The 23665-nt window shown below is 39.1% G+C and overlaps 3 protein-coding genes across 4 annotated transcripts in view; all 3 read left to right on the top strand.

The window, feature by feature from the left end:
• Window positions 1–23665, top strand: part of LOC124861402 (NLR family CARD domain-containing protein 3-like) — a 373247-nt gene that overhangs the window by 166265 nt on the left and 183317 nt on the right. The gene's annotated exons all lie outside the window — the stretch shown is intronic.
• creg1 (cellular repressor of E1A-stimulated genes 1) lies at window positions 5971–9717 on the top strand. Its single transcript, XM_047355290.1, has 5 exons — window positions 5971–6387; window positions 7174–7293; window positions 7373–7486; window positions 7566–7654; window positions 8328–9717. Exons 1-4 carry the CDS (start codon window positions 6088–6090, stop codon window positions 7650–7652), a joined length of 621 nt encoding a protein of 206 aa, XP_047211246.1. The 5' UTR covers window positions 5971–6087; the 3' UTR covers window positions 7653–7654; window positions 8328–9717.
• On the top strand, window positions 10441–23655 carry cd247 (CD247 molecule). Its single transcript, XM_047355287.1, has 8 exons — window positions 10441–11079; window positions 21600–21697; window positions 22022–22066; window positions 22186–22251; window positions 22333–22365; window positions 22464–22517; window positions 22591–22620; window positions 22698–23655. Exons 1-8 carry the CDS (start codon window positions 10836–10838, stop codon window positions 22761–22763), a joined length of 636 nt encoding a protein of 211 aa, XP_047211243.1. The 5' UTR covers window positions 10441–10835; the 3' UTR covers window positions 22764–23655.

Raw genomic sequence — 23665 nt, 5'->3', positions numbered from 1 at the left:
ACTTTTAGAACCTAATTAGGGAAAAACTGGAGCTTTGGTTCTGAATGTTCTGGGTTCTTGATTCATTTCTGTCCCCGGATCTCCCGGGGGAAAAAAAGCTCTTATTTTGAAATTGAAAAGCATGAAATCCTGCTGCTGTATTTATTTTCCACTTTTAGAACCTAATTAGGGAAGAACTGGAGCTTTGGTTCTGAATGTTCTGGGTTCTTGATTCATTTCTGTCCCCGGATCTCCCGAGGGAAAAAAAAGCTCTTATTTTGAAATTGAAAAGCATGAAATCCTGCTGCTGTATTTATTTTCCACTTTTAGAACTTAATTAGGGAAGAACTGGAGCTTTGGTTCTGAATGTTCTGGGTTCTTGATTCATTTCTGTCCCCGGATCTCCCGGGGGGAAAAAAAGCTCTTATTTTGAAATTGAAAAGCATGAAGTCCTGCTGCTGTATTTATTTTCCACTTTTAGAACCTAATTAGGGAAGAACTGGAGCTTTGGTTCTGAATGTTCTGGGTTCTTGATTCATTTCTGTCCCCGGATCTCCTGGGAAAAAAAAGCTCTTATTTTGAAATTGAAAAGCATGAAATCCTGCTGCTGTATTTATTTTCCACTTTTAGAACCTAATTAGGGAAGAACTGGAGCTTTGGTTCTGAATGTTCTGGGTTCTTGATTCATTTCTGTCCCCGGATCTCCCGGGGGAAAAAAAGCTCTTATTTTGAAATTGAAAAGCATGAAATCCTGCTGCTGTATTTATTTTCCACTTTTAGAACTTAATTAGGGAAGAACTGGAGCTTTGGTTCTGAATGTTCTGGGTTCTTGATTCATTTCTGTCCCCGGATCTCCTGGGGGGAAAAAAAGCTCTTATTTTGAAATTGAAAAGCATGAAATCCTGCTGCTGTATTTATTTTCCACTTTTAGAACCTAATTAGGGAAGAACTGGAGCTTTGGTTCTGAATGTTCTGGGTTCTTGATTCATTTCTGTCCCAGGATCTCCCGGGGGAAAAAAAGCTCTTATTTTGAAATTGAAAAGCATGAAGTCCTGCTGCTGTATTTATTTTCCACTTTTAGAACCTAATTAGGGAAGAACTGGAGCTTTGGTTCTGAATGTTCTGGGTTCTTGATTCATTTCTGTCCCAGGATCTCCCGGGGAAAAAAAAGCTCTTATTTTGAAATTGAAAAGCATGAAATCCTGCTGCTGTATTTATTTTCCACTTTTAGAACCTAATTAGGGAAGAACTGGAGCTTTGGTTCTGAATGTTCTGGGTTCTTGATTCATTTCTGTCCCCGGATCTCCTGGGAAAAAAAAGCTCTTATTTTGAAATTGAAAAGCATGAAATCCCGCTGCTGTATTTATTTTCCACTTTTAGAACCTAATTAGGGAAGAACTGGAGCTTTGGTTCTGAATGTTCTGGGTTCTTGATTCATTTCTGTCCCAGGATCTCCCGGGGGAAAAAAAGCTCTTATTTTGAAATTGAAAAGCATGAAATCCCGCTGCTGTATTTATTTTCCACTTTTAGAACCTAATTAGGGAAGAACTGGAGCTTTGGTTCTGAATGTTCTGGGTTCTTGATTCATTTCTGTCCCCGGATCTCCCGGGGGAAAAAAAGCTCTTATTTTGAAATTGAAAAGCATGAAATCCCGCTGCTGTATTTATTTTCCACTTTTAGAACCTAATTAGGGAAAAACTGGAGCTTTGGTTCTGAATGTTCTGGGTTCTTGATTCATTTCTGTCCCCGGATCTCCCGGGGGAAAAAAAGCTCTTATTTTGAAATTGAAAAGCATGAAATCCTGCTGCTGTATTTATTTTCCACTTTTAGAACCTAATTAGGGAAGAACTGGAGCTTTGGTTCTGAATGTTCTGGGTTCTTGATTCATTTCTGTCCCCGGATCTCCCGAGGGAAAAAAAAGCTCTTATTTTGAAATTGAAAAGCATGAAATCCTGCTGCTGTATTTATTTTCCACTTTTAGAACTTAATTAGGGAAGAACTGGAGCTTTGGTTCTGAATGTTCTGGGTTCTTGATTCATTTCTGTCCCCGGATCTCCCGGGGGGAAAAAAAGCTCTTATTTTGAAATTGAAAAGCATGAAGTCCTGCTGCTGTATTTATTTTCCACTTTTAGAACCTAATTAGGGAAGAACTGGAGCTTTGGTTCTGAATGTTCTGGGTTCTTGATTCATTTCTGTCCCCGGATCTCCTGGGAAAAAAAAGCTCTTATTTTGAAATTGAAAAGCATGAAATCCTGCTGCTGTATTTATTTTCCACTTTTAGAACCTAATTAGGGAAGAACTGGAGCTTTGGTTCTGAATGTTCTGGGTTCTTGATTCATTTCTGTCCCCGGATCTCCCGGGGGAAAAAAAGCTCTTATTTTGAAATTGAAAAGCATGAAATCCTGCTGCTGTATTTATTTTCCACTTTTAGAACTTAATTAGGGAAGAACTGGAGCTTTGGTTCTGAATGTTCTGGGTTCTTGATTCATTTCTGTCCCCGGATCTCCTGGGGGGAAAAAAAGCTCTTATTTTGAAATTGAAAAGCATGAAATCCTGCTGCTGTATTTATTTTCCACTTTTAGAACCTAATTAGGGAAGAACTGGAGCTTTGGTTCTGAATGTTCTGGGTTCTTGATTCATTTCTGTCCCAGGATCTCCCGGGGGAAAAAAAGCTCTTATTTTGAAATTGAAAAGCATGAAGTCCTGCTGCTGTATTTATTTTCCACTTTTAGAACCTAATTAGGGAAGAACTGGAGCTTTGGTTCTGAATGTTCTGGGTTCTTGATTCATTTCTGTCCCAGGATCTCCCGGGGAAAAAAAAGCTCTTATTTTGAAATTGAAAAGCATGAAATCCTGCTGCTGTATTTATTTTCCACTTTTAGAACCTAATTAGGGAAGAACTGGAGCTTTGGTTCTGAATGTTCTGGGTTCTTGATTCATTTCTGTCCCCGGATCTCCTGGGAAAAAAAAGCTCTTATTTTGAAATTGAAAAGCATGAAATCCCGCTGCTGTATTTATTTTCCACTTTTAGAACCTAATTAGGGAAGAACTGGAGCTTTGGTTCTGAATGTTCTGGGTTCTTGATTCATTTCTGTCCCAGGATCTCCCGGGGGAAAAAAAGCTCTTATTTTGAAATTGAAAAGCATGAAGTCCTGCTGCTGTATTTATTTTCCACTTTTAGAACCTAATTAGGGAAGAACTGGAGCTTTGGTTCTGAATGTTCTGGGTTCTTGATTCATTTCTGTCCCCGGATCTCCCGGGGGAAAAAAAAGCTCTTATTTTGAAATTGAAAAGCATGAAATGCTGCTGCTGTATTTATTTTCCACTTTTAGAACCTAATTAGGGAAGAACTGGAGCTTTGGTTCTGAATGTTCTGGGTTCTTGATTCATTTCTGTCCCCGGATCTCCTGGGAAAAAAAAGCTCTTATTTTGAAATTGAAAAGCATGAAATCCTGCTGCTGTATTTATTTTCCACTTTTAGAACCTAATTAGGGAAGAACTGGAGCTTTGGTTCTGAATGTTCTGGGTTCTTGATTCATTTCTGTCCCCGGATCTCCTGGGAAAAAAAAGCTCTTATTTTGAAATTGAAAAGCATGAAGTCCTGCTGCTGTATTTATTTTCCACTTTTAGAACCTAATTAGGGAAGAACTGGAGCTTTGGTTCTGAATGTTCTGGGTTCTTGATTCATTTCTGTCCCCGGATCTCCCGGGGGAAAAAAAAGCTCTTATTTTGAAATTGAAAAGCATGAAATCCTGCTGCTGTATTTATTTTCCACTTTTAGAACCTAATTAGGGAAGAACTGGAGCTTTGGTTCTGAATGTTCTGGGTTCTTGATTCATTTCTGTCCCCGGATCTCCCGGGGGAAAAAAAAGCTCTTATTTTGAAATTGAAAAGCATGAAATCCTGCTGCTGTATTTATTTTCCACTTTTAGAACCTAATTAGGGAAGAACTGGAGCTTTGGTTCTGAATGTTCTGGGTTCTTGATTCATTTCTGTCCCCGGATCTCCCGGGGGAAAAAAAAGCTCTTATTTTGAAATTGAAAAGCATGAAATCCTGCTGCTGTATTTATTTTCCACTTTTAGAACCTAATTAGGAAAGAACTGGAGCTTTGGTTCTGAATGTTCTGGGTTCTTGATTCATTTCTGTCCCCGGATCTCCCGGGGGAAAAAAAAGCTCTTATTTTGAAATTGAAAAGCATGAAATCCTGCTGCTGTATTTATTTTCCACTTTTAGAACCTAATTAGGAAAGAACTGGAGCTTTTGTTCTGAATGTTCTGGGTTCTTGATTCATTTCTGTCCCCGGATCTCCCGGGGGGAAAAAAAGCTCTTATTTTGAAATTGAAAAGCATGAAATCCTGCTGCTGTATTTATTTTCCACTTTTAGAACCTAATTAGGGAAGAACTGGAGCTTTGGTTCTGAATGTTCTGGGTTCTTGATTCATTTCTGTCCCCGGATCTCCCGGGGGAAAAAAAAGCTCTTATTTTGAAATTGAAAAGCATGAAATCCTGCTGCTGTATTTATTTTCCACTTTTAGAACCTAATTAGGGAAGAACTGGAGCTTTGGTTCTGAATGTTCTGGGTTCTTGATTCATTTCTGTCCCCGGATGTCCCGGGGGAAAAAAAAGCTCTTATTTTGAAATTGAAAAGCATGAAATCCTGCTGCTGTATTTATTTTCCACTTTTAGAACCTAATTAGGGAAGAACTGGAGCTTTGGTTCTGAATTTTCTGGGTTCTTGATTCATTTCTGTCCCCGGATCTCCCGAGGGAAAAAAAAGCTCTTATTTTGAAATTGAAAAGCATGAAATCCTGCTGCTGTATTTATTTTCCACTTTTAGAACCTAATTAGGGAAGAACTGGAGCTTTGGTTCTGAATGTTCTGGGTTCTTGATTCATTTCTGTCCCCGGATCTCCCGGGGGAAAAAAAAGCTCTTATTTTGAAATTGAAAAGCATGAAATCCTGCTGCTGTATTTATTTTCCACTTTTAGAACCTAATTAGGAAAGAACTGGAGCTTTGGTTCTGAATGTTCTGGGTTCTTGATTCATTTCTGTCCCCGGATCTCCCGGGGGGAAAAAAAGCTCTTATTTTGAAATTGAAAAGCATGAAATCCTGCTGCTGTATTTATTTTCCACTTTTAGAACCTAATTAGGGAAGAACTGGAGCTTTGGTTCTGAATGTTCTGGGTTCTTGATTCATTTCTGTCCCCGGATCTCCCGGGGGAAAAAAAAGCTCTTATTTTGAAATTGAAAAGCATGAAATCCTGCTGCTGTATTTATTTTCCACTTTTAGAACCTAATTAGGGAAGAACTGGAGCTTTGGTTCTGAATGTTCTGGGTTCTTGATTCATTTCTGTCCCCGGATCTCCCGGGGGGAAAAAAAGCTCTTATTTTGAAATTGAAAAGCATGAAATCCTGCTGCTGTATTTATTTTCCACTTTTAGAACCTAATTAGGGAAGAACTGGAGCTTTGGTTCTGAATGTTCTGGGTTCTTGATTCATTTCTGTCCCCGGATCTCCCGGGGGAAAAAAAGCTCTTATTTTGAAATTGAAAAGCATGAAATCCTGCTGCTGTATTTATTTTCCACTTTTAGAACCTAATTAGGGAAGAACTGGAGCTTTGGTTCTGAATGTTCTGGGTTCTTGATTCATTTCTGTCCCCGGATCTCCCGGGGGGAAAAAAAGCTCTTATTTTGAAATTGAAAAGCATGGAATCCTGCTGCTGTATTTATTTTCCACTTTTAGAACCTAATTAGGGAAGAAGTGGAGCTTTGGTTCTGAATGTTCTGGGTTCTTGATTCATTTCTGTCCCCGGATCTCCCGGGGGGAAAAAAAGCTCTTATTTTGAAATTGAAAAGCATGGAATCCTGCTGCTGTATTTATTTTCCACTTTTAGAACCTAATTAGGGAAGAACTGGAGCTTTGGTTCTGAATGTTCTGGGTTCTTGATTCATTTCTGTTGGAGCTTCTGCTTTCAACAGAGACGGGGCTCTTATTGTGAAAACAGGCTGTAGTTTTATTGTGAAAGTCCGGAGCGGAATTCGCTCTGTTGTTTATATCCGGTGCCCCTCGGCTCCTGACCGACTGTCTCGCAGGAACCGACTCCGACCATGATCTCCTCTGTGCGGCCTGTTCTCCTCCTCCTCCTCGGCCTCTCCTTGGCCTCGGTCGGTTCCTCTTTCTCAGCCTGCCGGGTCCAGATCCCTCCTCACGACCAGGTGGCCCGGGTGGCCCGCTTCATCGCCCACCAGTGCAACTGGGCCTCCATGGCCACCATCTCCACCCACAAGCCGGTGGTGGGTCAGCCGTTCTCGAACGTGTTCTCGGTGAGCGACGGGCCCCACGGAACCAGCTCCGGGGTCCCGTACATGTACCTGACCCGCATGGAGGTGTCGGTCCAGGACCTGCAGGTAACCTTTGACCTGCTGTTCTTTATTTGACCGTTTGATGCATGCAGCGTCATTATCATTATTATCATTCTTACACAAACAAGTGACGTAACGTCACCGTGACGCAGCACGTGCTGCAGGTCACGTGACCAGTCAGGTTTCATAAAGACTTTTATTATATTTTTCTATTCAAACATGATTTAGGAGCGTCTAACATATTACTTATAAATATGTCCACCTTGATTCCTATTTATTAACGTTTAATATTTTTATATTAAATATAATTACATAAAATAAATTGTGTATATATAGAAGAAAGTATGTCTTATGACTAATGCTAAACAATAAGAATATTATTGTTGTTTCAAGTATATAATTAGATTTAATATTATTCATATATTAATAATATATTATTAATTATAAAGAGCTTTATTATTAATAATATTTTATTAATTTATTAATATATTATTGATATTAATAATATAGAAATTAATGTATTAATTATTAATATATGTATTAATAATATTATTAATGTATGAATAATATTATTAATGTGTTAATAATATAGAAATTAATGTATTAATTATTAATATATGTATTAATAATATTATTAATATATGAATAATATTATTAATGTATTAATAATATATAAATTAATGTATTAATTATTAATATATGTATTAATAATATTATTAATGTGTGAATAATATATGAATAATATTATTCATATATATATATATATATGAATAATATTATTAATATATATATATATATATTAATAATGCGTGTTGGGTGACCCGCCTCCAGGTGGACCCCCAGGCGTCTCTGTCCATGTCCCTGGCTCAGACTGACTACTGCAGACAGCAGGGCTTCGACCCTCAGAGTCCTCTCTGCGCTCACATCATCCTGTCTGGATCAGTGCTCCAGGTACCAAACACTCAACGCTGGGTAAACCCAGGAGTTCTGCTGTAGCCCGGTCACATGACCCTGACCCGCTGTGTTCCAGGTCAACGGGACGGAGGCGGACTTTGCAAAGAAAGCTCTGTTTAGTCGACATCCAGAGATGATCGACTGGCCCACGGACCACAACTGGTTCTTCGCCAAGTTTAACATTACTCAGGTACCAGAACCATCAGAACCAGTCGTGGTGGAGCTGTTCTGCTTCCAGTCCTGTCTGAGACATCCCGTCTGTGTTTCAGGTGTGGGTGTTGGATTATTTTGGAGGCGTGAAGATCGTCACTCCTGATGAATATTTCCAGGCGCCGCCCCACAGGAAGCACCACTGACGGTGAGGGCTGCTGGTCCTTGTAGTTCTTTAAATGCTGCTTGTAGTTCTCACTGAGGGGAAATGAACAGAAACCGGAAAATATTCCATAAAATAAACAGCGCAGCATAAACATTTTCATTCTTTTCTTTTCTTTAAACTCTTATCTATTATTTCATTTTTGAATACATTTTGTGTACATCTGAAAATATCATTCATTTTTCATATTTAACATTTCTAAATGTAATTGTTTCACAAGTTGTAATTTTAAAATTATTAATGAAAAAAATGTAGCATAAATAATAAAATGTTGTTTAAAAATAGTAATATTAAAAATAACTAACAAATTATGATGGATTTAAATGATAATAGGATAATAATGTTAATTCAATATACTGTTAATTGTATTGAACAACGCCATAATAACATGATTAAATACAATAAAATTAGTCATATGTTGTTGAATCTTCTAAAATTATTAATAAGGATAATTGCTGATTATTTAACATGTAAAATAGGATATTAATGTCATAAATATATCAATCAAATAAAAATAACATTGTTAATATGAGACTGAATGTAATAAATAGTGTTAATTCAGTATTATTAGAATGATATTATGATGTAGTAATATTCAGTAAATGACTAAATATAAAGCAATATTGTGATGAAGTTGATTATGATTGATTGTGTTCAGGAATCCAACCTGTGACCCGCGGCGATGAAGCAGAAGTGATGAGGAGTTGATGGTGATGCTGATCCGTTTCACTTCACTTTCATCGGATCAATTAAGACCTCATTAGTTATGTGTTAAGCAGGTAAATCAGCTCTAATTAGGCCTGAGGCGGGGCAGGTGACCGGGAGTCCTGTCTGGTTTTAAATCTGAATAATATTCATCTTTTCTCAGAGCTTCTAATGCAGGAAGCCTCTGGTCTCTGCTGCCGGTTTAAACGTGAATAAACGACGTCGGTCTGTCAGGATGAGGCTACAGATTAAAACAGTTCAAGAAACAGACCGTTCATGTTTTTACACAAAATAAATGGAATATTTTTCAATGTTAGAAAATCATTTGTAACACACTTGAAGGCATACATTTATCAGAATAAAACTTGATTTTTATAAAGGAGATTTATTTCCAGAAAAGTCTCCACCTCAGCCTCAAAGATTGTCCACATGTCCTGCGTTTGAATGTAATCTTTAGTTTAGCAGGAAATTTGACTTGTTAACATTAAAGAACATCTTCGACTTATTATTATAAATGAATACCCGCCCACTCCAGTTCTGGTCATTTATTTTTATGTACATCTATAAAGGCCAGAACACGCCGGAAGCTGATTTCTTCAGTGACATGATGATTGTAGTGCACAGGATTGACCACTGGGGGGAGACATTTAGTTACCAATTAATGGCTTTAAAAGCGCTTTAAAGAGTTTTATTCAATCATTTATGCTCATTTAGGTTTAATGTTGAGTTTTATGGTGAACCAAAGTGTTTGTGGGCATTAGAACGCCACCTTTTCTCTCCAGTGAGGATCTCAGCTTCATCAAGAGTATTTTTCTACATGTGACGTCTGATTTTTATGGCTTTATGTTGAACTTTAACCTTTTGAATGTGTCAAGATTTGCACTGCTCTCAGATAAATCACAACCTGCACTTTGGAAATCCCAACCAAACTCAAAAACTGTTCTATGCCACACACCATATATAGCAATTATTAGGTACTGTGGAGGTTTCTTCCAGTAACTACATTTCCCATGGTTCATAGTGATCAGAAGGTGGAGAAAAGTATTAATTAGGAATGAATGGTATTGACCCATTTAGGCTCCAAACAGTCACTTCAAATAAGTGGAATCTGTGATCATGTTTGTGTATTATTAAATTATTTGAAACATTTTGGACACAAATCTGCTGTTTGCTCATATAATATGTAATAATCGTCCACGTGTTGAAGTTTGCATTTCTAGAAGCTTGTTTGCCATAATATATTTTCAAAAAAATGTGAAAACCTTTAGAAAATCCTTAAATCTGGAGTTCCAGATAGAGTGATCTATTTTTGAAAGAATAATAAAGATTTTTTGCTAAATAAATCATTGTTTGCTATGTTTGAATTATTGTAGAAGTGGATTTGATTTAATGTGGCCCTGAAGCAGCAGCAGGTGTGGCACCTGGCCAGGTAGAAGTAGAGTGGAATATGGGCTGAAAGTCCTGTTTCTATTCTGTTCACATCATGTAATACACTGGCAGCCCCACAGCATGATGCTGCCACCCCCATGTTTAATAGTTGGTACGGCGCTCTTAGTTTAGCTTCACCGTAACACCTCCAAATGTTCTGATGTGTCCAAACAGCTCAGTCAAACATTTCTCCAGGAGAACTTGTCCATCGGGGCAGCTGTACATTTGGACCCAGACCGAAGGTGCTGCTTATGAGCAGGAGCTTCTTAGCGTCGTCCAGCTCGAGCCGGTGCCTTAATGTTTTTTGGATTACAAAGTTTGTTTAGCACAAAGTCTTCTCAGGTTTAAGAACATCTGCTAAGCTGGTCTAGTGCAGAAACATCTTTTAAGGTGGTCTGGATCAACAGTTCTCCAGGCTCCCTGCAGGACTGGACTGAAGCCAGAGTCCAAAGAACAACTTTCAGAACTTCTGGAGAACTATTGATGAAGATGCTTCAGAAGGATTGAACAAACATCTTGAAGGAAGAAGTTGTGACTGGATCAGGGGTTTGCAATTGAAGTGGACAGATGGTTCTGGATGTTGCTCCTCCAGGCTTGAGGAGATCGTCCAATCACAGCTGGAGGTGTCTTAAAGGGACAGAGTAAAAAGTCTGATTTCAGGAGAAATCTCCAGAGGATCCCTGAGCTCTGCAGAGAGTCACCAGTCCTCCTTCAGCCCAGGCTGGTAACATGTTCAGGAAATGCCCCGCCTCTCACCTGTTTACCTACAGGAAGTGACTCAAAGTCACCAACATGTTGTCTCCAGAACCGAAATGCTGTGTATTTATACTCTGCTGCTTGTGCACCACCATCCCAGAGAAGTGTCCCATGTTCGGACTGGTCCCAGTTCAGTGTGAGAACCCAACAGTGCATACAGAGCACCAGTATGAGTGAAGCTAACTGGTGGATACAGGCAAAGATGTCACTAACTGCCTGAACATGAAACGCAGTGAAATAAAGCCAGTGTTTCGGCTGAATTACTGTTTCCGTGTGCATGCAGAGTGTGTCGCTGTGTGGGAGAAGTGTGTCGCTGTGTGTCACCTGGCACAGCAGCTCCTCACCACTTCCTGCCCCACTTCATCTCGACTCTGCAGAGGAAGACGCTTCACTTCGCTTCTGTCGCTGCAGAACTTGGAGCGCTCTGAAAAGCTGTACTAACTGGGGAAACTGGTTTAAGATGGAGCTCAAGACCTGGGTACCTGGCCTGCTGGTCCTCGCCGGGGTGCTGCCCTCAGCAGGTAGGCCTCGACACGCCTCACTCACCTGAGAACAGATGTTCACAGATGCAGTGACACACCTTCACACTCCTTACAAGGTTCAAACTGTTTACTGAATTCTGTTTATTTAAAAAGCTTCAGAAATATACTCGGATGTATTCCAGTTCACGTTACATAGAAGAAAACCAGTACCGGTACCAGGAAAGTCCAGCTACCTTCAGTCCAGTTCAGCCCAGACATATTCAATATTCAGTCCATGAACAAGGAGTCCGGTTTGGTTTAATTTTGAAACAGTCCAAACCTTCAGATTTAGGAAGTCTAGACATTAACGTTGGTGCCTATCCGTGGAGCGGGCCCGTAAGTACCAGAAAACTTTAAATAAGTCCAAATGAAACTGGCTAGTGGGAGAGGACCTTGAGTCCTGGTGTTGGTTCAGAATAAAAAATACTCTGAGTTTGGTTTTATTTTAGAAGATTATTTTAGGCCTGTAGGAAACTTATTAACGGTACCAGTGTGTTTCTGCTGCTAGACTGGGTTCTATCAGGGTTCTACCACGTTAAACATGTTTTCTAAAAACGTTTAAAAAACACACATTCCTTTTAGAAAATAGAAAATAAAATTTCTATCTTCTTATCAAATTATAAAAACATTTTTCAGTTATTTTCTGAAAGAAATGCTGTTTTCAGAATTCAGAGAAAACCTTAAAACTCCAACCACAAAATAAAGGCTAACGATGAACGTAGCCTCTGTTAGCCATGTTTGATGCACAGTTCTTATTTTTTCCTACAGAACCAAAAAAGAAAGAGACATTTCTATTCTTTTGTATTTAAGTCTATGATTGACTGAACAAACCTTCAACAGTCATGTTATAATTAAGCCACAGTGGCTACGATTAACAGCAGTACCTCGCTCCAAAGATTAGCATGTTAGCTAGCAAACAGGATTAGCACCAACAGAGCAGAAACAGAAAGATGGTTTCTTTTTGGAAGTTATTTGATTCATCTTTTACAGCATAGGCATAACTAAAAGTAGCTGAAGCAGCTTTATAAATATCTCAACCATAGCTCAAACTTTCCAAATAAAAAATATGGGGACTTTTTTGTATAGATTTATTTCTCAATTTTTTAACCCTTCATTTTTTAAATAGTTCATCAAATCTGAGCCATGACACATTTCTTAGTCATTTTAAAGCAGATGTAACATCACGTTTCTACCTAGAAATGTCCAACCAATATCTTAGAGAAAATAAAAATTATATATGAGACTAGAACCCATGGTGATGTAATAAAAACATTTAACCAGCCGGCAGCTGTGTTAAACCTGCTTCCCAGCACTAATAATGTAAAAATAAAAATCACTTTTAAACAACCTTTAAACCTTGTAATGAAAATATGTTCTTTATTTAAATAAAGCAAAGCTGTTTTCACAATGCACAGAAAACCTTAAAACTTTGACTTAAACATGGCGGCCATGTTTGATGCTAATTTTCTTTGTTTCCAGGAAAATTAAATAACATTTAAACTTTCTATACATTTTGTGGCTTGTTTTAGTAATTTTAGTGATTACATTAACTAACAATGCTAGCTAACTTTTAACAGTAGCTGAACAGCGACGACTCAAACTTTTAAAGATTAGCATGTTAGCTAGCCGCTGGATTAGCATCAACGATGGCCAAGGAACTGCTAACGTTTATTATTTAAAAAGTTATTTAATTTTATTTTTTATTAATTATTTAACATCATAAATCTATTAAATAAAGTTCTTGAAACATTCAGACAAATATATAATGCTTTTTAAAATTAAAAATATAATTCTTTTAAATAAAGATCTTTTTTTTATATTGTACTCTTTAGTGGACAAAAAAACACGCGGTAATTAAGTCATCAGATCTTTATTATGATGCGGTACTAAGTTATTAAATAGCCAGTTTAATCTATGGCTGAAATTAAACCCATATTACTTATCAGAGCACAAATAAGTTGCAAAATACCAAAAATATTTAACATATTTAAATGTGATGCAATTAAAACCATTTAGTTAGCTGGCAAGGGTGTAAATTAAATGTTTAATATCAGTTAAATCAATAAAACCCTTTTTATACACAAAACTACCAGAGAATTAATTTACGTTTGCTCCAATAAAATTTTATTTCTTGTTTAAATGGAGCAAACTGATGTTTGAAAGGCATTGTATAAATTAAGTAAAGCTGAATTCGAGTTACACCGCAAAATATAAAATACGATTTTTATAATATTTATTAAAATTAAATAGAATATAGAGTAATACAACATTAGAAAACCAACTGCACCTCTGCAGAGAAGGGTCAGACCAGAGTCACACATTAAATATTGATCGTCAAATCAAAAAGTTTAAATAAAGTTGAACATCATGTTTAAGCTCAACCCAGAAAGGTAAATCACAAAGAAGCAGACTAATAATAATAATAATATAGATAGTTTTTTGTATAGCACCATTTTAAACAACAGTTTCAAAATTCCATAAATCAATAAAAACACCATAAAAGATACAAAAAAACTATGGAGGAAAGGAAATCAATTAAAATATAAAAATAAGTTGGATGAAAAATAAAATAAAAAAAGAGAAATTCAACTATTAGAAGCCACATTATAAAAGTACGTTTTAACGGGTATTTTAAATGAAGAAAACAAAGAAACCGGTTTAATATTTAGTGGAAGAGCAATTCACAAACTGGGAGCCCTGACCATGAAAGCCCTCCATCTTCTGTCTCCAGTGGAGCTCTGGGAGCGGAACGTAAGATCCGATTAGAGGTTCTGAGACGGTGAGACGCTCAGAACTATATGAATATAAAAGTTGGGTTTGAGGCAGATACATCAGTGAAGGTCAGTGAAGATCTGTTGAGGAACCGTGTGTCTCGTAGCCACTTGTGAGACCGGTTCCACCAGAGAGGAACCTGAAGGTTCAAAGCTTTCTTCACCATGCAGTGCCTAGAGGTTCAAGGAAACAAGCACACAAATTAACGTGAATTAAAATCTTTAACATTATTTTCTCAGTAATTTACACTGAAAGCGCTGAAGTGACCCAGAGCATCGGACCGAATAAAACCAGTTCCTGTTCATTAGTGACCTTGGTTCAAACAGGTGCAGCTGAATCTGAATGAGGCTGTTTTAATATAAATATAAATATATATATAAATCATATAGATTTGGTTGAATTTGAATCGGACCGGTTTAAAGCAGAACAGCACAGGTTCAACGTGTGAATAGTTTAAAGTGAGCTGGAGAACCTAACCATTCAGAACCGCTGAAGGACTTGACCTTAGTTTAAATGCAATAAAACACCTGCTGAATGTTGGAGACATTTTATGAAACACAAACAGAACCTCAGATGTGATTCAGTCTGCATCCTGTCTGAACTAACGGCAGCAGAACTTAAAATCATTTAACACAACCAAACCTTGTTGGGCTCACATTTAATGACTACATTTCAAGACAGTTCCTTTCCATAAATATGAATTGGCCCAAACTACAGTGTTCTTGTTAGTTCTTCAGAACAGCTACGGGTCCGAAACGTACCGTTTCCTTCATACGAGTCGTTTCTGTGCACTGGAAAAACCCAAAGTCAGACAGGCTGGCTCAGTTCGCAGACATGAACTGAATAAATAAAGCTCTAGTTTATTAATGAAGGCCTTGAAGCTCAGCCAACCTGACGCAGATTCTGTCTCATGAACCGTACATTTCACCAGAACCAAACGGAGCAGAAATAAAGCTGGATACTAATGTTAAAGGTACCGTTTAGAAACCATCAAACCTCAGGTCTGTTTGATCTGCTGCATAATCAACAGATTTTACCGTTAAATTAGCAGAAATGTCCACAGAATAATTTTTTCTGATTTGAAACTGACAGACTGAGACAGAACCAGGTTCTGTCCGTTCGTGTGAAGCTAGATCCACAGTTCTGCAGAACAAACCCTGCAGAATGGACCTGATGATGTTGAAACTCTGGTCCAGGAAGCAGCTCTGTGGTTTTTCTAAAAGCTGAAGCTTGGTTCCCAAACAGATCGGAACATCTGCCCCGAGGTCCGATTAAGTGACCAGAAAACACCCGATTTCAGCTGCAGCTGCTGAGGATGGCAGCAGATAAGAGACCAGCAGAAGAAGCTGCTCGGCAGCCATGTTGGACGGGAAGAGAAACAGAAACGCCTCAACATGTCTGCTCACGGGTCGCTGAGGCGTCCTGGATTCAAGCTTCAGGTGTGGAGGGGTAAACTGCCAACGGTGAAACCACAGCAACATGCTGCTCTTCAGGCTTCATGGAGATCAAACAGATACACTCTGAGGAGGAGATGTGTTTGGAAATGAAGAGATATCTGTCAGCAGCAGATTGGATGTTTCTAGCCAAATTATCCCTGCGTCTCAACCAAATACGGACCCCCTCTGACATCAGGAGAACACATTTCATCATCACAGCTGTACAAAGCCGCTGGGTCCTCTTGAAGATGCTTTAACTTGAGATATTAAAGGAGAAGTTCTGCTCTCCTCTATGAAAAGGCAGCTAAGAAAGTCAGTGCTGATGCCACTGAATCAGGCCACTGATGGAGGCGTTTTATGTCCCAACAAACCTGCAGATCAACATTTTTACAGAAAAGATCTGAAAAGTACTTTCTGTAGAACCTCCTCTGGCTGCTCGTCCTTTGGGGTTTGTCTCCACCCACGTTCTTCTTTTTTTAAAACGTGAAGCTCTGTCAGATTGGATGGAGAACATCTGTGAAGATCAGTTTTCAGGTCTTGCCACAGAATCTCAGCAGGATTTAGGTCTGGACTTCAGGTAGTGCTTCTAATGAACTTATAAAAGCTCAGAGGTACCATCCTGGGTCACACAGGATGAATTCATCTTTAAATCTTAATTAAAACCTACTTGTTCCTCTGGTTTCATGCTGATTTGGGTCTAATTCCATGTTTACTGATTGTCCTGAAGGAAATGTTTCATTTATTGGACCATTTCTTGTGTTCTCTGATGTAAGGGTTAGTTGGACTCTTCTGTGAGTATTTGTTCCTGTTTTCAGCATCTCTTCCAGCATCTTTGACGTCTTGAAGCCTGCAGAGACGTGGAGACGTCCAGTTACTGCTGCAGATCAGGGTTCTGTGTCCGACATAGTTTAGCCGTTTCCTTAAAGTATCCGACTTAATGAGATGTTTTTCTCTGTAGATCATCAGTTCAGCCTCCATCAGCAGCAACATGGTGCCGAGTGAAGATTTTAACCCTCTTGCTTTGGACTAATCCCAGTCTGTATTCAGGCTGTTGCGGTTTCAACTTATTTCTGACCCTGTTCTGATATATGCCTTATAGTTTAGTTTAGTTTTTACTTTTTTCTTTTCAGTCTATCATCCATCCGTCTTCCCTCTGAACCCCGTCGGTCAAGGTCAGGGTTAGAGCAGCAGCTAGTGTTTTAGAGGAAAGGTCCACCCAGGAACGATCGCTGGTCCATCACAGGGACACAAACACTTTCACTCCTCAGGGGAATTTAGCCCCGTTAAGATAACCTGCATGTTTCTGGATTCTGGAAGAGAACCGTCCTATATTGTCAATATATCAATGAAGTCCCTTATGTTCTTCATCATGTTCTGGTAACTTTGAGTGACCCGTCACAGCCGGACCTGTTGGACCTCATTCAGCTTTAATCCCTCTGAGAACATGTTGTTGTATCATTCTTACAGAGGACTTTACTAAACCCAGCACTGGTTCCTACTGCATACCATGGTTCAGAACCGCTCAAATACATTTAAAACACACTTTGTAGAAGCTGTGTCAGTTTTAGCTTTCTATACCTTTTAGCTGAGATCAGATCAGAAATATTAACCCGCAAACAGTTTGTGAATATTGTTTATCAAACTAGTAAAAATATTTTATTACCTAAATTTAGCAGTTGTTCATATGTTAAAAATATCTACATGTGTATGTTGTTAGTTTCACTGTGAAACAGAAAACATGTGATCTGAGTACACATCCCTGTGGAACCCCTTTTTAAACAGATTGTTAATTATTTGAGATTTAGGGCTTTAAACCTTTTTTTGGTTTTTATTTGGATGTTGTGAAGATAAATGGAAAGCTTTAAAAGTGTCATCAGGTGATAAGATCACATCCTCAGCAAACACCTGCGCCAACGCAGTGCTCTGACAGGTCATTTCACTTTACAATTTCACATTGAACGAAGAATGTACAGATAACAGCTCACACATTAATATGAATTCATTTCCCGTCTGTCTTATTTATCAGATGTTGGAGTAAATAAGGATTCCAGTAAAATCAGCCTTGATAACACAGCTCTGGCTACTTGATAAATATGAAAATGTTTCTTTATGTGACTTGATGTGGCTGTAAGTTCACATGAGATAAAAGTAGAGAAATATTGACTGTGCTGCCAACCACAGAACTGAAGCGGAAGTGGGCCAAGAAGAAAACCCTGTGGGATTCCTGTCTGATTCTCCCCCTCTTGCTGACCCTGAAAGCCCGTCTGCAGGTTCAGTTTTAGACAGAAATCATTTGGTTTTTAATACCCCAGAAGGTTTTATTTTCTCCACCAGGTCTCAGATGGTTTTGTTCCTCTTCGTTACCCGTCTCAGTTTGGAGAACTGTGAGGAAATTAAAGACGACTCGGCTCGGTCGGTTTTGTTGTTCTTCATATGTTTTTCCAACCATTAGACTCGGTTAATCTGAGGAGTTTTAGTACGTCGTACACTTTAATCAACAGAATACACATAAAACCCGGAGGCCTAACAATCTTTATTTTTACCGCGTGGATTTCTCTTCATTTGTCCTTCATCCGCTGTACTTCCAGCTGGATGGAAACGTAAAGACCTGGCAGCAGACAGTCAGTTATTTCTGGACAGCATGATGTTTCCTCTCACTGCCTCCTGTTGCACAAGCTCACGTTAGGCAGACATTTTATCCTCTTTAATTTGGCATATTTGCTGCTTTTTGTGCGTTACCTGAACAAACGAACTGAACGTCGTCACGCTCTGTAATGTTCAGCAAGCAGTTCAAAGGAATCTAACGTAACAACTTTGATTGGCAGCAGCACCGTTGCATCTCTTTCATTGAGACGAGGGGCTTCAGATGCATGTTGGAAAGTAGCAGCAGATAAAATCATATTTATCCCCCGATGTTGACAGATGTTGTGCAACAGGCTGAGTGAGACCCGATACTTGTTGTTTCACTCAGGAAGCCGGGCCTGGTTCTGAGCTTTTGAAGCTCTCAGCAGGTGTTAATAGGCAGCTTAATGAAACCCTGACGTCTGAATTAAACCTGTTTCCAGCTTACAGTAAACGTCTCATTTTTAATTAATTTCTGCTTTAAAGGCTGAGCAGCTGATGTTCTGGGACCTTCTAGCACGAAGGGAATCCCTGCTGTGATGGAAAACTCTGTGACTGGAAACCAGTCCTGGTCGTTTGCATATAAGGGATGAGTCATGAAGAAATATGATAATTATTTGAAATTGATTTCCACTGAGTGTTTACATCAGCTTGGTCTGATTCAGATTGTCTTCATCACACTGATGCTGTTTCAGTGGAAACTTGATAGTCTCTGTTTCCAGCTTCGAAGAACCAAACATACGACAGACAGCCTGTGGGGAAATGTCATAAAACAACGTGGTGATGTCCTAGAGGCCCAGTATAACCAGTAAACGCTGTGAAGATCACTTAACTCCTCAAACAACAACCTCGTCATGGTTCCACAAGAGCTTGTTGTTGTTTTCTAGGCTGAAACGTTTTGATAAACCAACATTTTTCACGGTAATATTTTACATTTTCCACTGATTTTTCAGGTCATTTAAATGATCAAAACATTTTTAAGTTTTAGGATCTAAAAAACCAACAGATCACTGTTTCTCACTTTTAAAATTAAGCAATTTGAAAACACAAGTTTATCATTTTATGCCAGACCAAATATCTCTAAATAATGTCCTTATTTTGTTGCACGATCATAAAAGGGATCTGTTGTCAGAAATAAAATCTCTCAAATCAATTTTTTATTTATTTTAAAATGTACCTCCATTAGTGATCATAATAGCATGAACAAATTATTAATGTTAATACTTATGCAGTTTATTTAACAAATAAAAAACTGATGGCACAAAAAAAATGATCTAAATAGGTTTGTTAGCTTTTCTTGTAAAATATAAAGAATATCTTCATAAACATACTAATTTCTTTCCTTTTATACAACAGCTTTAAAATTTGCAGCAAAACTACAAATAAAGTGTAAACCTGTGAGTAACGGGGAAATGTCATGTTTTTAAGCTAAAAATCTCTTCTGGGAAGTTTTAATCCACAGCGCCTCGGTCCTAATGTTAAGGGTTTTTATCGGATCACCGGAGCGGCAGCAATCGGGTCAAATAATTACCAGAAGTTCTTATGGTGGTAAGGTTCTGCTTGGTCAGCTTTACTTTATTGATTTTTACATTATTTGCAAAGAGAAAAATAAAATGGCTCCTAGAGACAAACCGTCATATAGAATAAATCATCATCTGCATAACGTCTGATTTTTATTTGCTCTCATGGATTATAAAATAAAATGTATATTAGAGCTGACTTAGATTTGAAAAAGGTTCTCGGCTAAACCCAGTCTCGGTTCTGTTAGGTTTAACCTGCCTGGACGGGTAAATAAAAATGTTCTTTATCCGTTTCATTCAAGAAACGATCTTGTTTTTACCTCTACTTAGCATACACTGTAGCGTAGCTGTTAGGACTCGCAGAGCAGCAGCTACTAGCACTAATAATGAGACTTTTACCTGCCTTCACGAACCTTCTTCTGGTCTTGGACGTCTTTGCTCTGAACGCTCAGAGACTTGAGACGGTCGGGTACGCTGCAGCACCTCGGCGTACCTCGGCGTACCTGAGTATCAGCAACAAGAAGCTCTTTGAAAGTTGAATGAAATAAACACCTCAGAGCTTCAGCCTAGATTTCTCATATATGATGTTTAAATCTTATCTGTTGACATATTTGTAGATATTTTGTACAGTTTACACGGGTCTAAACTGAACCTTACAGAAACACGCTCCACTTATTTCTAATGTTTGTGAGCTTTTATTCTAAGGCCGTACACAGACGGGCTCTAACACGTCTTCACCAGCCGCCTAAACAACTAAAAGATGAAATACTGCAGAACGATTTAACCTGGTGGGACACCAATAATAAAAATACTCTTTAAATGTTGCTTTTAGTGATTAACTTTGGTGTTTAATGTTGTTTTCCATCTCATATATGCTTTTCGGTAACGTTTGGGCGATCTTGTCAGCAGCAGATCTATTTTAATGCTTCACAGAATCTAAAAATAAAAAGCTGTTCCTTTCATGTATTACATGCAGATTGGTAGATTTCCAGTGCATGAGAAGGAACAGTCTGCCAGACAAGTACAGAAAGCACCAAGCTGCTGTTTAATATTATAAAACATGTATGAGCAGCTGAACACGGACGTTACATACATGTGAAACTGTCCCTGCGGTCTCCATCAGCATGCGCTTCCTGTTCTTAGCCCTTATCTGGCCACCTCAGCCCCGGCAGACATTGGCTAATGATCAGCGTTGTCACTGAGATAATGTTTCACAGCTGATCTCATCTTCTTCCACAGTTTCATGACCAAAGGTCACAAATATGAAGATAAACTTTCCTGGAACCATGAGGAGACGAGGGCTTCAGACCTCAGAGATGATGTTTAAAACTGTGTCCACAGGTTAGGAGTCATTCATCTCACCATCGGCGTGTTCTACCTCCAACACTAGCTGGAGAACCTAGAACAGCTGCAGCTGTACTTAGAAGTTCTCCTAAATGATGGTCAGAAGAACAGCAGGAAGTAGACAGGAAGTCTCTTTGGCTTTTTCTAGAAGAGTCGGACACAGAAACAAAGACCTTCTGTAATCATCTCAGTCTTTAGAGGTTCTGGGGAACCGACACCACCAGTGTTCTTTCTTTCATTTAGCGAGGACTGTTCTGCTTCAGATACACTGTTTACCTTTTATAGGAGTTTATGTTCTGAACCAGAACCTCAGTCCTGACTCTGGACTCCCAAATCCAGACTGGATTTTGTTCTGGTTGGTCTTCGTCCTGCTGACTCTGTTTGAAACCAGCAGAACTGTAGGGCTCCTGGTCCAGACTCACATTTGTTTATCTTCTCTCTTGTTAGTCTTCTTAGTTCAGACACAGAACCTCTGTGGGATTTGGTGCTGTCTGATGGAAAGAGTTAGAACTTTTTGTTCTGCTGGTCTCAGTTTGGGTTCCTACCCCAGGTTTCATTGCTGCAGTTGTTGGGTAACCTGGTTGTTTGGGTTTAAAGGAGGAGACGAGCAGCTCAGAAAGTCTACTGAGGTTTCTGTGAGATGAAGGTCGACTCTGCTGCGCCTCTCAGTCTTACTGACACACACACACGCCCACACTGAACCACACAGCAACACACACCTGTCAGTTAATGAGCCGCAGCAGGGAAACCGCTGAGCCTCGCTCACACACATCGGAGCAGCTGCAGCCAGAACCTGAATCTGCTGTGTTTCCTCTGACCTCCACAGAGGCGCTGGACATCAGTGACCCTAAGCTCTGCTACGTCCTGGATGGCTTCCTCGGTCTGTACGGCCTCATCATCACCGGCATGTTCATCAAGGAGAAGGTGGGTCAGCCTGTGCTAAAACACGTAGATCCTTCAGTTCCACGAAACTGAGCCGACGCAGGTAGATCTAGAGTCACGTTCTAGAGCAAAAGCAGAAGAAGATACAATTTTGTTAGGGAATTGTGGGTAAATTCTGTTTGTTCAATGACTACCACCTGTAGTCCTAAAGCTGTCTCCAGACTACAAACAGGATCTTCTGACCTTAAACTGAACATGTTGACTTTGGACTCCATGGTCTTGGAAGCAACTCTGAATGACACAAGAACTTCTTTTGGACCAACAACTCGTCCCTGTTGATCTGTTTTTGATTCTGTTCTGTTTCAGTTCTTCAAAACCAAAGTAAAGGGAGCAGAGGAACCCACCTACACTGTGAGACACCTTCCATCAGATCATTGGCTCTGACAGAAAGTTCCTTCATATGTTCTTACAGTAAATCCCTGTTGGTTCTGTATGTGTGTGTTTTGTCTGGAACCGGTCCGTGTGTTTAGGGTCTGAGAGGACAGAGCGCTGATACCTATGAACCACTGATGACCGACCCTGAGAGAGGAGGAAGAGTAAGTCCATGTGTCTGATGATGGTTCTGAAGGTGTTCTACAGAAACGCTTCATCCTGTTTGTTCTAATTGTGTCTCACAGAACCGCAGAGTGGTTGAGGACTCCACATACACGGTAACAAACTGAACCTCCAGAACCAGGGTGGTGTGGACTTGTTTGTAAGCGTTTGTTCTGTGATGTTCAATACGACGGGTTCTGTTTCTGAATTTCAGGGCCTGCAGAAACGGACGGAACCAACATATAAAGAGCTTCCTATCAAGAAAGAGGTGAGAGTTTGACCTGGAGTTTAATGAAAGCCAGTTTTATGAATGGGATTAATAACAGTTGGTGTTTTTGCAGCGTCAGAGGAAGAACGAGCAGGTTTATCAGGTGAGTACCAACAGAACCCCCATCTGTTTACTCTGATCCTCAATCAGCTGATTGATTAACCGATCCACTGATTTCAGGGTCTGAGCTCGGCCACCAGAGACACCTACGACTCCCTGAAGATGCAGCCGCTTCCTGCTCGCTAACGAGGAGCTTCGAGATGTTTCAGCCAGAGTTGGTTTATGAAGATCACTGAGGATTTTAAACTTCTGACATCTTTCAGGAACCGGTTTTATTCTAGCTTTTGACTGAAGAGGTCCAGATCCTTATTGTCAGCACAAATGCTGCAAATCAATCTAGAATCTGATAAATTTACTGCCTTTTCCTCCGAGCCAGGAGGTTGAGGTTTTTTAACCGTTTTTTTTTTTTTTTGAAGCACATGAACATGACAAATTAGGTGGTTAACCTGAGTTTAAAAACTTGCTGCATGTGTCTGAAATGATCTTCTTATGGAAACGCACATTTGATGTGCAGAAACTGAGATGTTTCACTGAGATATATTTGTCTTATTGTGTCTGTATATATAGGGTCTATGCAAACCTGCTTCTAATGTCTTTCTGTGTTAAACGTGGAGAATCTGAAGTCAGTTTAAAGTTGGAGAAGGAGGATAATATTAAATACATCTAATAAACTCAGGTTGCAAAAATAAAATTGGAATCAAATGTAAAAAGTTGAGATCTTGAAGTTTGATGCAATGTTTCTTTAATGCCTGCTGTTGTTTAATGTTAAGACGAGTGAAGATGGAGAACATGAAGGTTAAAACATGTTATTTGTAGAGTTTCGTTTAATTTTACTATTCATTTTCTTGTACTTCAGCTAAAGTCCTCTAACTTCTTTTTATTGACTGTTTTCTTTCAGTGTATGATGACATGATGTTTTCCTGAGAATTTGTTATTAGAATGTAATGAAAATCCTGCTTCGTTATGACAGTCATGTCTCTTCTGTTAAAGCTTGATGATAAAATAGTTTTACTCGTTTCTGCCACCTGGTGGACATACGTGAGAAGCATCTTTAAATAAAGGCTTGCAACAAAGTGAAGCTATGTTTG

This window comes from Girardinichthys multiradiatus, chromosome 24 (assembly GCF_021462225.1).
Source record: "Girardinichthys multiradiatus isolate DD_20200921_A chromosome 24, DD_fGirMul_XY1, whole genome shotgun sequence".
Lineage (NCBI taxonomy): Eukaryota > Metazoa > Chordata > Actinopteri > Cyprinodontiformes > Goodeidae > Girardinichthys > Girardinichthys multiradiatus.
Note: the sequence above shows the minus strand (reverse complement) of the source record. Positions and strands in the feature narration are given on the sequence as shown.

Bases quoted from the DNA above. Each gene is read 5' to 3' on its own strand.
- cd247 (XM_047355287.1), top strand. From the start codon at position 10,836: ATGCAGAGTGTGTCGCTGTGTGGGAGAAGTGTGTCGCTGTGTGTCACC. The intron at 21,698-22,021 runs GTGGGTCAGCCT...GTTCTGTTTCAG, and splicing joins GCATGTTCATCAAGGAGAAG to TTCTTCAAAACCAAAGTAAA. The intron at 22,366-22,463 runs GTAACAAACTGA...TCTGAATTTCAG, and splicing joins TTGAGGACTCCACATACACG to GGCCTGCAGAAACGGACGGA.
- creg1 (XM_047355290.1), top strand. From the start codon at position 6,088: ATGATCTCCTCTGTGCGGCCTGTTCTCCTCCTCCTCCTCGGCCTCTCC. The intron at 6,388-7,173 runs GTAACCTTTGAC...ACCCGCCTCCAG, and splicing joins TGTCGGTCCAGGACCTGCAG to GTGGACCCCCAGGCGTCTCT. The intron at 7,294-7,372 runs GTACCAAACACT...GCTGTGTTCCAG, and splicing joins TGTCTGGATCAGTGCTCCAG to GTCAACGGGACGGAGGCGGA.